This window comes from Homarus americanus, unplaced genomic scaffold (assembly GCF_018991925.1).
Source record: "Homarus americanus isolate GMGI-L3 unplaced genomic scaffold, GMGI_Hamer_2.0 scaffold37032, whole genome shotgun sequence".
In the NCBI taxonomy this organism is placed as follows: domain Eukaryota; kingdom Metazoa; phylum Arthropoda; class Malacostraca; order Decapoda; family Nephropidae; genus Homarus; species Homarus americanus.
In genome coordinates this window covers 8,845,098-8,859,058 of record NW_024731852.1, presented here as the reverse complement: position 1 = coordinate 8,859,058, position 13,961 = coordinate 8,845,098, and the positions used below count along the sequence as shown (strand labels likewise).

At 39.2% G+C, this 13,961-nt stretch overlaps 1 protein-coding gene across 7 annotated transcripts in view; it reads right to left on the bottom strand.

Moving 5' to 3' along the window:
- The window catches only part of LOC121868038 (N-acetylgalactosaminyltransferase 6-like), a 48,348-nt gene that overhangs the window by 16,000 nt on the left and 18,387 nt on the right, over nucleotides 1–13,961 (bottom strand). For 6 of the 7 annotated variants that reach the window (XR_006089290.1, XM_042368292.1, XM_042368288.1 and 3 more), the window contains exons 3-8: nucleotides 13,493–13,583; nucleotides 12,191–12,329; nucleotides 10,385–10,551; nucleotides 5,632–5,820; nucleotides 4,439–4,616; nucleotides 3,956–4,184 (exon numbers count right to left, since the gene is read on the bottom strand). Coding sequence is in view for 6 of the 7 variants with exons in the window: in XM_042368292.1 (XP_042224226.1) it covers nucleotides 3,956–4,184; nucleotides 4,439–4,616; nucleotides 5,632–5,820; nucleotides 10,385–10,551; nucleotides 12,191–12,329; nucleotides 13,493–13,583 (993 nt within the window). In the remaining variant the exon portion in view is untranslated. Of the gene's footprint in view, nucleotides 1–3,955; nucleotides 4,185–4,438; nucleotides 4,617–5,631; nucleotides 5,821–10,384; nucleotides 10,552–12,190; nucleotides 12,330–13,492; nucleotides 13,584–13,748; nucleotides 13,776–13,961 lie in introns of those variants that run through there. The other variant, XM_042368293.1, reaches the window with a different exon arrangement.

Genomic DNA, 13,961 nt, shown 5'->3' with positions numbered 1-13,961 from the left:
TCCTGGCCCACTTCCCAGCTACTCTCGTGGGCTTTCTCTTCTCTTTTCCTTCTGTTTATTTCCTTACGTCTCCGCACATTGATCTCCACTGCTTCCTGCAATCTTCGTTGCCGGTCTCGAATCACCATCACCCACTCACCTACCGGCTCTGGGTCTACTTACGGCCTAAGGTCAAACGGCAGGTTTGGTTCTCTCCCGTAAAACAACAGGAATGGGGAAAACCCTGTCGTGGCATGCGGAGTCGCGTTATATTGTGACACCACTGCCTGCAGATGCTCTGGCCACTTATTCTTTTCCTCTTCCTCGAGGGTGGCCAGCAGACCGTGCAGGGTTCGATTGAACCGTTCCACCATACCATTTCCCTGTGGGTGATATGCTGACGTCCTTATTTTCTTCACCCCAAAGGTGGCACACGTTTGTCGGACCAATGCACTGCCAAAATTTCTTCCCTGATCGGTCAACAGTCGCTCAGGGGCACCCACTGCCAGGAAGGTCCGATTCATTAGCAAGTTGCAGGTGTGAGGTGCAGTTTCTTAGAAATTTTTTTTTGGGGGGTCGTTGCATACTTTTCTCAGCACATGAGGACAGTGCTGTGAAAAGTATGCAACGACCCCCCTAAAAAAAATTTCTAAGAAACTGCACCTCACACCTGCAACGTGCTAAACGCAGCATTTCCATCTTCTCTTCTCTCTTTCTCCCTCCCGCTAACATATATATATATATACAGTTGTACCCCGATTTACGCGGTCAATTGAGCCCACAGGGTACCGCGTGAAGTGAAAACCGCGTTAAGTGAACAACAGAACATATGGGATTAATTCTAATAGAGACTGGCCAGACCCCCAAACTCCACTTTTTGACGACACATAACTATGTTGTAGTAAAAATTTTATCTTAACTTTATGATGGTATGAAAAAACAAGTAATATAGAAGAGGTTAGGTTAGGAAAAATAAAGGTTAAGTGGGGAAAACTAAAAGTTATGTTGAACACTTACTTTAGAAGAAGAGATGGGTCGGCATACGGGGATGGAGGCTGGTTCCGAGGCAGAGGGCAGGCTACTGGCCCTCAGGTGAGTCACCATCACTGTCACCCACACTTGTTATGGCCTCCCTGACAAATCCCTCAAAGTCATCTTCACTGTCTCTACCTCTGTCACTATCACTGGCTTGGGCTGGCTGTGGTGGGTTGCGGGCGAAGAACTCGGTTATGCTTTTTTGACGGCTGGTGTTTATGTTGTCTTGATACACCGTGATGTACGGCTCCATAGCCTGCACCAGCCGGGTATGGAAGACTTCATAGCGGTCATCGTCATTGTCGCGGGAAAGGAAGGACTTCATTTTCTCTGCACACTCCATGGCACCCTTAATATCACTATGACTTAAACTGTGTTCTTCGGAGAATGACACACCTTCTTCCTCCTCTTCACTGACGTGATCTTCTTCCAACATCTCGTCGGCAGTCACTTCAGGATCTCTGATCACCTCCAGGATGTCTTCGTTGGTGGTCTCGGAGAAGCCTTCAGCTGTAATATTGAGCGCAGCTTCTCTGGCAATGTCCACTGCTACTGCAACAGTCTGAACCTCACCAGTCACAGGTTCACTCCTCCTTTCACCTGGTATGCCATGCAACACATGTCTCCATGCGTGACGAATCGTAGCAATAGACAGTTGATCCCATGCCTCCACCAAGAAGTCTACAGCTTGTTTGACGTTAAACTTCTTCCAAAATTGTTTGACGAGAACTTCTTGAGTCGCCACCTCTTGTTCCTTGTCCTCGTCGCTTTTACTCTCGCTGTCGGTGTCACCCAGCTTACGCAACTCATCCTTGGTGTTGGTAGAGTCGTTCAGGAGCTTGAACTTCTTTGCAGAGTACGCAGCTTTCACATTGCAGATCAACTCCTGGTCCATGGGCTGGATTAATGATGTAGTGTTGGGAGGAAGGAAGACCATTTTTACGTTGGGGTGACAATCCATAAGTAGGGGCGAGTGTCCAGGTGCGTTGTCAAGGAGCAACAAAATGTTGAATGGAACATTCTGTTGCTCGCATAATTTCTGCACGTCAGGAACAAAACAGTCGTCAAACCAGAAGAGGGACAGAGAAGAGGACATCCACGCCTTACGTGCGGTTAGCCAGTGGACATTAAGCTTGTTCATGTCCATATTCTTGTAGGCGTGCGGCTTGCGGGCTGTGTGAATCACCGATAACTTTGGTTTACAGGTACCGGAGGCATTGGTGGTAAACAGGACGGTGATGCGTTCCTTCTGCATCTTCCGACCCCGAATCTTGCTGGCATTCTTTACAACGAAGGTCTTGGACGGTAGCTTTTACCAGAAAAGACCAGATTCGTCCATGTTAAACACCTGGTCGTCGGTGTACTGTCCTTCCTCCATAATCTCACGTAAGAACGGAGGAAAATCTCTAGCCGCCACACGGTCAGCACTCGCTTCCTCACCACCAATGTTGATGTTGGTGATCTTGTTCCTCTTCTTAAACCTATGCAGCCAACCAGAGGAAGCATTGAAGGGTTTGGGCTCTGCAATTCCCAGCTTACTTGACACTGCTGCGTATAGCTCACGTGCGTACTCCTGCACTGAGCGCGTGTCCACCGCCATGTTGCGTCGCGCCTGACGAATCAAATAACTCACCAGCAAATTTTCCACTTTTGCCAGCACCCTGTTCTGGCAATACCTGATCGTTGAAGCACTTGCAGACTTTGTGATTTTCATGTGCTCTTTGATCTTGGCTGCATCCTTCTTGATAGTGCGAATCGTAGATTCGTTGACGCCATGCTGGCGCGCGAGATCAACTTGCTGTGTTCCTTTCTCCAAATCTTGAATGATCTGGTACTTCACTTTGTAGCTTAGACCACGGCGTGTCTTCTTGGGCTTAGGGTGGCTGGGTCCAGGTAAGGAAAGGTCTCTCTCTGGTGGCGTTGGTGGTCCGGCGGAAGCCATTTCACAGAACAATGGGTTCACGTATACACGGAGTGGCCTGGAGGGATGAAACAGCCACGGCTAGGTCAAGCGTTGTCTTTCCTCCCTCCCTCCCTCCCTCCCCCGGGTGGACACGTCATAATACTTTAAGCCAATTACAGCTAGCAGCAGAGGGGGGGGTAGGGATGCATGGCCAATCACAGTCCGATACGGCATATGACGTCAGTGATAACGTAACAGAGACATGCACTGCGCAACCTTACAGCACGGCTTGCCCAAGCGGAGGGAGGAGGCGGGAGCAAGCGGGTGGGGCGAATCTAAAAATAGCGTCTCGAGCCGGACACTCGCCGCATATACGTGGAAAAAACCCGCGTTAAGTGAAAGTTCGGCTCTGGCGAGGCACCGTGTATACGGTAAAACGCGCTAAGCGAAACCGCGTTAAGCGGGGTATTACTGTACAGTGAAAGTAATAAATAATGAGGAATGGATACAGTGTGACTGAGCACTTACCTTTAATGTAGTCAGCTGAATGCACATGGGGCCCCCATAATTTTCTAATTATACATGGAGACTACATTAACTGGAAACGTTTCGGTATAGAAAATGTGTGTGTCATTTGGGGGAAAAAAAAAAAAAAAAAAAAAATGGTTACAACTGCGGCTGTCATAAGTCCCGACGGTCGTAAGTCGAAGCAGTCGTAAGTCGGGGTCTAGCTGTATATATATATATATATATATGGTAAGCAGCATTTGTTACAAGAATCTCTATATACATGAACAATCGGGGTCAAAAGTCTTGAACACTTGACAGTATTTGGCATGTAATTACCAGAAGATCTTAGGTATTAAGGAGAGTTTTTTTCCCATTTTTTGGTTCAGGCATAATATGTGATGACAAGTATAGTGTTACAATATTAGTATATCCCAATCATATATGTATAATTCACAAGTAGATGCCAGATATTGCTAAGTGTTCAACACTTTTGACCCCAACTGTACAAGGTTCTGGCGTTTAACTTACCCTGGCAATGAAGTTGTCTTTTCGAGGGTTTGGGAATGGGGCAAACTTGCGATATATGTGGCCAATCCTAGAACATGGGGTATCAACCATTGTCCCATGACACTGCCATACTTTGAAAGACAATTCGTACTGTTCTCCACCCCAGATGTCCAGTCCAGGGTCATAACCACCAATTTCCCAAAAGAATTTGGAGCTAATTGCAAACAATCCACCAGCCATGACTGGGCTCCTGTTGAGGTTATGAATGTATTAGTTACCCGGTACTCTCAATATGTAGCTTCTACTCACATTTATTCCTGCTAATGATTGTTGGAATATTATATTCAAGTAAACAGGTTTAAAACTCATATATACAGCAGAACCTCATTACATCAGATTGATCAGGGGAAGGCCAGTCCAATAAACCTGATACCAGAACTTCTGCGAGAGATCATGGACATCGTCTAAATTATCAGATAACAGTCTAAATACAAATATACTTACTTAAACGGTTCCGGCATATTAGCTTCATCTTCTGGTAATACTGGTAACCTCTTGTAATAAAATTCCCAGTCAAAAGACCCTCGACGTCCCTCATCCTGAGCGCGGTATTCAAATGTTTCAAAGTCAATCACATCGATGAAAGGACACACTGCTGTCTTATAGTTGACTGCAATTGGTTCTGAAGAAATAATTAATGGAAAACTTAAACAAGCTTCTGAATAAGGCAAATGGATTTTCAGGATGTACAAAAATATTAACCTTTAAATATATCATCACACCTGCAACACAGGTATACCTCGATATACAGAAGTGCATATTTGAAAAGTGCAACGTTATGTGAACCAAAGTATAGTGAGTAAAAGTTTACCATAATTCTAATAATATAAGCAGGGGTTACATTCCTGGGGGGACAATTCTGGGACAAATGTTCTCTCCAAAATATTAATTAAATACAGTGCCTAAATTAGATTTCCATAATAAAAAATTTATATGTAGGTATAAAATATGCCAAAAAAGATCAAATTTTCCCGAATTGGTTTAGAAAACTGCATATAGAGGCTGGCTGGTGCAAGGAGTAGTGGAGTTATTGAGAAGAAGCTGCAGGGCTGCCTGTCTCTCCAAAAACTGCTGGACAGCATTCTTTTTCTTGTTTATACTGCTCCCTATAGCAATTAATGTCACTAGTTATTAACTTGTTAACATAGCTGCATTCTTGGCTTAGATCACATTTACTGAAGATGGTAGGTAGACCAAGTACACTTGTGATATCAACGGCTTCAAAACACCTTAAAACATATAATTAAACCTCTAGATAATACTTTTTCTTAGTTTTTCCTATCGAGAAGCACAAATATCACTTGCTGGGTATTTTCCACAAAATTTTCAAGATTTTACTAAATGTACACAGCTGAGATCAAATGAATGTGGCAGTAATACATAAACTAACATTCGGAGGGGACATGGCAGAGGAATTGGTTGTTTGGTATTCTAAAGCTATCTAATAAAGTAGTCCACTGATGTTGCATGTGTTTATGTTTGGGTTTTTTTTTGGGAATATTTTTTTTCTCTAAATCATCAAAAATGCATAAGAGAAACAATGTATAGTAAGGCAGCATATAGTGAGGTTTACTTGTACAGCAAAGGGAATTAAGAGTCATATCATCTAATATTGTATAAATAGTCATCAGAAATACCTAATAGTGGTGGCAGCCAGTTGGTTGTACACTCAGTATGTGAATCCAGAAAAATGAGCACGTCTGCAGTTGCGTGCTTTGCTCCTTCCAGTCTGGCACGGATCAAACCCCAGCGAGAAGGAAGGCGAACCACCCGAGCAATGGGTAAATGTTCCTCTAAATAGTCATCTAGTTTCTTTCCGAGAAAATCTGGAAAGATTATTTGAACAATGATTAACACTTTGTAAAACTAGAAAAAACATTTAGTATGTAATTTTTGGATCTTTGCATTTGAAAATTATTTCCTTTTAAACACCTTACCCTTAGGTATCCAACTCATAACTCCAGTTTGCTGGTCTCCCATTTCCAAGATACCTTAGTTAAAAGTTCTTTTTAGTGGAGGTCCTTTTGTGAGAGCACATAATGAGTGAAGACCCATTTATTACTCTGTTACACAGTCTAAAATAACAAAGTATAAATGTATCTAAATACTGTACTGTACAGTGACCCCTCATTTAACGAACGCCTCGGTTAACGAAATTTCGGTTAACGAACTGCCTTCCATAAGGATCTTCAATTCGGTTAACGAACAAAAATTCGGTTAACGAATTTCTTACGAACCGACCTCAACATGTTTTCGCTTGCACTGACCGGGCAACCAGCTTTAGTATCAGTCCGCCAATACACTAATCGGTTCTAGGGCTTAAATTACTTACTATTTTAGTAAATATCAAGAAGTTTATACTATTCAATAATTTCAAAAGTTTAATATTCAATTTTTTAGTCATTTTAACAATTATTGAACATAATTGAAGGTAAAGTGACTAGTTTAATGCGCGGCATCCAGCCTCTTAACACAGCAAACAGGTGTTAGTTTCTCTCTGTTTTCACTGGAGGTAACATCTTGCTTGACTCTCTTCAACTAAATGCTTTTTTTGTGTGTTTCCAAGCAAATTATTGGTCATTTTGAAATATATTTTACATATTGACAATATATAATGCAGTGCAGTGTTGATTTAAAGAAAATAATCTTGAATTACACCAAGAGAGCTTAAATTTTATGGGTGAAATGACGCCATGGGGTGACTTCTCATCCACCCCAATGCCTTCTCTTCTTCCTTCTCCTCCACCCCCATTCTAAATCCCATCATCATCAACATCATCCAGGAGCCTTCTACATACACACCTCAAAGTAAGTGAACTTTTCTACCATTTTTGTTGAATTTAGGAAATTTTCGGTGAGCTGGAACCAATTACCCAAAACCCATTGAAACAATGGTTTCGGTTAACGAACTTTTCGGTTAACGAACGACCTTCTGGAACGGATTGAGTTCGTTAACCGAGGGGTCACTGTACAGTAAAGCCTTGAATAGCGACGTTAATGTGTCCTCCAATATTGAAGTGTAAGGTGAATCATCTTATTGCAAATCATTAATTAACATTAAAATAAAGCAATAATAGTGAGATGTGTTCCCAAGTGTGACCTTTTCATCTCTTTTGTGTGACTTTTTACCCTCTTTTCCCCCAAAAACAATACAATTAATGAAAATTGCAAACTATATTCTTTAAATAATGTTTCTGAATGCACCTTATATAATATAAATTAATAATAATATGGTCACACAAGAGGATATGGGATGCCATTGTTTTCGTTTGTGTTTACAGCCAGGAGTCCGGGACGATAGTTCTACACGAGAAAATGAAGAAAATAAGACCCTGGTTGTAGCTGTAGTAAATTTAATGTCGAAAAATTAATATATATGTTTCAAATAACATTGTTTAATGTTAATAAATGGAACAATCGAAGTAGCTAACCACTAATGGCAAAGAAGAAAAAAAAAAAGAGATGGATTGGGAACGCAAACCATATACGTGCGCATTTAAGGATACCGCATCATTTATCTTAAGAATATGTACAAAAGATTCATTATTGTTTATTACTGAATATGTATTTGATTGAATTAATCTTTATATATGTGAAATGAACAATACAATTCATTAATACATAGAATATTAAAACACACAAGAGGAAAAGAGACGACATTATTCTCAGTGTTTACACCCAATGTATACGTGCGCACTCAAGGAAACATAGTCATTTATCTTAAGAATATGTACAAAAGATTCATTATCGTTTATTACTGAATATGTATTTGATTGAATTAATGTTTATATACAATATGTGAAATGAACAATGCAATTCATTTATAATGCGTAGAATATGAAAACACACAAAAGGAGACAAGACGGCATTGTTTTCGTGAGTGACGATGGTTCTACAGAAACTGAAGAAAATAAGACCCTGCTTGTAGCTGGAGTGAACTTAATTTAAAAAAAAAATTGAATACCTGTATGTATGTTTTAAGTGATGCTATTTGATGTTAATAAATGGAACACTAGGAGTAGCTAACCACTAACAGTAAAGGAATAAGGCGAGACGATTGGGAGCGCCAACATATGAACAGTAAATGCGTACATGTGAAAACATATTGTCATTTCTCTACATACGAATATGAAAGCAACACTTATATACTGTTCATATATGTTTTAAATAATATTTACGAAAGTAAAACTAAAATTCTATTCACCAATGGTGGTAAAGTCTAAAACATAAGGACAGCCAATGAATATTGTGCGAGTTTTTACTCAGATGACGAAGTCATCAGGTTCAACTCTGGCTGAAGCTGTAGGTTCAACTCTGGCTAAAGCTGTAGTTTTCTATAAAGTTGTTGCTGAAACTGTTACTGAACCTGAAGTTGATGTTGAAGCTGCTCATGATGCTGAAGTTGATGGTTTAGGCCTTCGAATAATAAAGCTGTTGAAAGAACCTTGCATAGCTGCCTTCTTTTCTCATTATACATCTTTATGGAGAGGTCATTTGCATTTATTTAAATTTTAATGCTTTGTTCTGTTGCTCATGTTGAATAGGGATGCAAACATGCTGTAAGAAACCTGAGAAAGTTTTTCTCCAGTTCCTGTTCCAGATGCGTGAAAACAAAACGCCCGCCAAGCTCCAACTGTTGTTTACCACTCATTAGCAAGGCAGCTTCTTTGCGCAAGGCACTTTTCATTTTTTTACAGTAATTTTTTTTTTTTTTTTTATAATACATATCGGGATTTAGTTATTATTTATATGAAAATGTAATTTTATTTTATTTTTATTATACAGTATTACCCCACTTTACACGGTTTCACTTTCCGCGATTTCTCATTTACGCGGTACCTTGCCAGAACCGGACTTTCACTTTCCGCAGTGCATCTACTCATATACGCGTGAAGTATAATTTTTTTTTTTTATTTAGCTCATAAAATTCATACAAATTACCTGGCCAGAATATAATTTACATTGCTGGAATTCTTACAATATGATGATCATTTTGAATACAAGTATAAACATCATGGATTTTGCATTAGACATACAAATTTTAGATCTAATGTAATAATTTGGTTTACACAAAGCAAGTATTTTATCTTTTGCGCAAAATATATGAAGTTTACATTCAAAATATTCCCTGACCTACAAGGAATCCAGAAATGTCAATTATATTATCCTAACTTTAGTCTGAGGTATTATTTATTCCTAAACGTTAAAATCTAGTGTTTCACCCAATCATTTCTCAGAGAGGTAGGGGGCCAGTGAGCTGGGAAGAAGGGGTGGGGGGGATTTGAGTCCATTATTTGAATGGACATTAACCTGACGACTGTTTTTCTCTTAAATATTAATTGTGTGAGCATACCATCATAAAATTTAGATGTTATTTTTACTACAACATAGGTATTGTGTCGGAAAAAGTGGAGTTTGGGGGTCGGGCCAGTCTCTATTGGAATTAATCCCATATGTTCTGTTGTTCACTTTACGCGGTTTTCACTTTCCGCGGTACCCTGTGGGTTCAATTGACCGCGTAAATCGGGGTACTACTGTACAGTAATTTTGGTCGTAAATACGAATGAAATAAGGACGTAAATTTAATTGGGTCCTAAATTAACTTGGGTTTAAATATGAAAAGTTGTTGGTCGAACCGTTGTTATCGGAGGCTTTACTGTACGGTATTCCATTTCTGAAAAAAAAAACATTCCTCACATAATTATGTTCCTTAGTACTGCAATGAGAACTAGCATGAATTTTACAAGAATTGATTTTATGTGACTCCTTCAAGAAAATGATGTGGGCAGATAATCGTGTTTAAGTACAGTGATATCCTCATTAGCCGGAACAATTGGTGCAGAGCACTTCCGGGAATGAGAGATTTCCGAGTAACGAGAAGACTCAAAGCCGTAAAAAAATCTCCCTAATCCCCGGAATTTTCCGGGTAATGGAAAAATGTTCCCGGAAGTTCCAGAAATTGCCCATTACATCATCTCTCGAACCCGGAAAAACATTCCCCATCCCCGGAATTTTCCGGGTATCTGGATTTTTTTTTCTGGAAAATGTGCCCCTCAGAAAATCATTCCCAAAGCCGGAATTTTCCAGAAAATTCTGGTTTTGGGAACGATTTTCAGAGAAAATTTCAATTTCAGCTATCGGAGAGTTCCGGGTTTGAGGGAAACCTGCTAAGGGAGATATTACTGTAGTTTGTATAGCTATGATGAATTTCCCTCTTCAGTCCATGTGTAATATCACAGAAAATCTACCTTTGGTACTGGCATCATCTACAAGAATAATTTCCTTCAAAAGGTGTTTTGGTGACCTGTTGTAAGGGAGATATTACTGTAGTTTGTATAGCTATGATGAATTTCCCTCTTCAGTCCATGTGTAATATCACAGAAAATCTACCTTTGGTACTGGCATCATCTACAAGAATGATTTCCTTCAAAAGGTGTTTTGGTGACCTGTTGTAAGCAGAAAATGCAGTGCGAAGAAGAGTGGTCCAGTGTTCATTGTGGAAAGGCACTACCACAGCTGCATTTGGAAGATCTACAAGGTACAGCTTTTTTTTACACCTGTGGAAGCAACATAAAAATATGACAATCTTTCTCAGTTGTGCTTACATAATCTAGCCAGTACAGTAATTTCTTTTATGAAATATGTTCCAAGTGCCTAAAAAGTTTCATGAAAATTCCGAAGCACCTATAAATTTAGGTTTAAAACTACATGTATACAACAAAATTTACAGGTACTGTACAGTATGCAGTAAATTTAATAATAAAAAACACACTACATTCCTGTAATGCAAAACTAAATTTTGCATTCGGTAATAGTACAGCAGATAACTGCTCTGTGGAGACCAATCGTTCATTTTGTGATAAAAGCACGAAACCTGGCACACCTATAGATCTCACCAAGGCGAAAATAGTTAGACCCCGAGGCATCTCAGATTTTGCCCAGGAAGCCTATGGTGGCCATTTTCCAAGATGGCAGCCACTGAAATTTGTTTATGTTAGCACGTAGAACTTAAATTTTAGTATGTACACTTAGGTTTTTGAGGGTAAGAAATTGTTTTTTGCATTTTTTAAGTGATTTGGTGTTCAGAACTGCCATTTTTAAAAATGACAGCCATAAAAACACTACATGACCTAGGCTACTGTATGACAGACAATACTTTATTTTTAATACATTACATTAATTTAGTTACAGATAAATTACAGTTTCCACCACACTTGCACAACTCAGTGTACGACAGGTTATTTTTCTTGCACTTGCAGGTGGTACTCTTGCACCCTTTGCATCCACACTTGAGGAGTTCTCTGCACGGTTTGGATGCTTGTGGCAGGCTGGTCCAGAAAGGCTACAAAAATCAAATTTCTTACCCTCAAAAACCTACATGTACAGTACAGTCAGCAAAAAAAATTTTCTGCACCCCTTGGTCTGATGGCCTCTGCAATGATCACTGACTGAGGCAATGTTAATTTGGTAAGGTTGGTATTTCTGGTTGTGTGATGCCTTGTATAACCAGTATGTACAGTATTTTTAATATCACAGATAGTTAATATAGAGAAATTAACAGGAATCACCTGCATAAATGAGTGTTGTTCAGAATTTTTGGTCAGGTGTGTCATATTGTATAACACCATAAAGATGCATAAAATTTTTTGGTTGACTGTACATACCAAAATTTAGCTCTACCTGCTCTGTTTACTGAGTTACGGACATAAACAGATTTTGGTGGCCGTTAACTTCGATAATGGCCGCCATAGGCTTCCTGGGCAAAATCTGAGATGCCTTGGGATCTAAATATTTTCGCCTTGGTGAGTTCTATAGGTGTGCCAGGTTTCGCACTTTTATCACAAACTGCACGATTGGTTCGGCTATCTGCTGTACTATAACTTGAAGTTTTTGTTCACAAATTAAAGAACGAGACAATTTCTTTTTTTAACTTTAAATTTTCATAAACCAAAGCTTCCTAAATTGGGGTTTACTGCCCCATCTAATATAATTTACCCTAAACCACAGAATAACATCCAGTACTTTCCTGGTGAAAAATCCTTCTCAACTACCATACTACCAGCAGCTCAACCAGTGAGTGATGGAATAGGATTTTTCATTCTTGTCAGTCCTAAATGACTCTTTACATTCTTTGTTTAAACTACAGGTACTGTATTCTGAATTGACTCTTCCTTAATTAAGTCAGTAATAACATACTTGGGATGACGAATGTCACTGAGTGAACGGTTTAATGCAATATCATCAGAAAGTCTAGCATTAAACCCATTCACCTTGTAGAGCTCTTCCTTTTCCTTGTCAAATGCTGGGCTAAGTGATCCACCAATTCCATGTTCACCTGTTGGCAGTAATTCATCATAAAGATACAGTATTCCTTCTCCTCTTTCCTTCAAAAAGCAAAAAGAATCTTCACCATTGTGCACTTTAAAACTGCACTAATTCATTTTAATTTTCATAACTTCACTTATGAAACAAGAACTACATTATTATTTACCAATACTGTACCTGTTCATGTTTTAAAAAATTTCACTTCAATCTTTACAGAGTTCAGTATACTAGTGTACAATGTGGCTATGAAAGCGACCCAACATAATTTTAACACAGAATACAAGTACTGTATACAAATATTGTTTGCTAATATCACCAGAACAGTCAGTTATTTAATAGGTTACTTAATGGAAGCACATTTGCTTCACAGTGACTGATCATATACAGTACCGGTATTCAATTCCTGACCAGAGTAAAGGATTGGGTTTCCACCTTTACACTAACCCTTGTGCAGTCAGCAATAACTGTGTATACAATCAGGAGCACATGCTGGTGGTATAACAACTCCTTGGTCGACTAGCATTCAAAGGTCGATGAGTAACCCACTAGTTGCTGAATGGATTGAAGTCAGCTTTTTATGACAGATGACTTCATAAATTTGCCAACCCCCAGATTTATTTTTTAAGCAACAATTATAAATTTTCTTTGTATAATACAGTAATATGTTCCAAATACGAGATAGGTATGCCCCTGGCTCACAATAAGCACAAGCAAATGCTGTACTGTACCTCTATAATAGCAGCTGGATCACTTACACAAGCCTATCACCATTTTTGGCCTGATGATTCCAGCATTGCTCATACTACTGTTTAAGATTGTAAAAGCATCAATTACAGTACCAGTTGTAAGTAGAAGGGTACAGCACTGTATTATTAAAGATAAGGCGATTGCTTTGTGGTAAATTGCCGAGAAGGTGAAAGACCTCGTCAGTAAAACACACAAGCTCACATTTCCCTTCCCTTCTGTTTTAAAAAAAAATGGTTCCCAGGGTGCAGTTGATGGTATATAAAAGGATGCAGTACCTATACTTTTAACAAACATTCTTACATACAGCCTGTACTGTATTGATTTTTAAGACAAAAGAACAGTAGGGTATTACAAACAAACACCAACATTTTTCATGAGCATAAATAAGCATTAGAAGACAGCTAACAAACAAAGTCAAATGTTTACCTAGGCCAGTCTGCAATACTTCTTTCTTAAGGTACATATAGTCATTGTAGTCCTTCTTCCTCACTCCATCTACTATCACCACACCTTCCTCCTGTAATCCAAAGTAAGAAAAGGTAAGAATCATGTTAGAAGAATATAGAATTTGTAATTATTGACTCTGGATAATCTTGTAGTGATTCACATTTTACATGAGTTAACAGTATACACAGCATCACAGCAGTAAAAAGTTACACTGTCTGTATGTACAGTCACAGACTTTTCCAAGTTGAACACCCAGCCAGATGACCAGAGAGGTAGAATCAGCTGAAGATCTGGTAACAGTGTAAGTGTATGTGCAGGGGTGGGAGGGGGAGGGGGAAAGATGGGGGGAGTTCTTGAGTTCTGTATTGCATAATATAATCATATTTTATTTTGCACATTACAAAGTAATGGAAATACAGTACAAGGGATTATTAAATTTAGGAATATG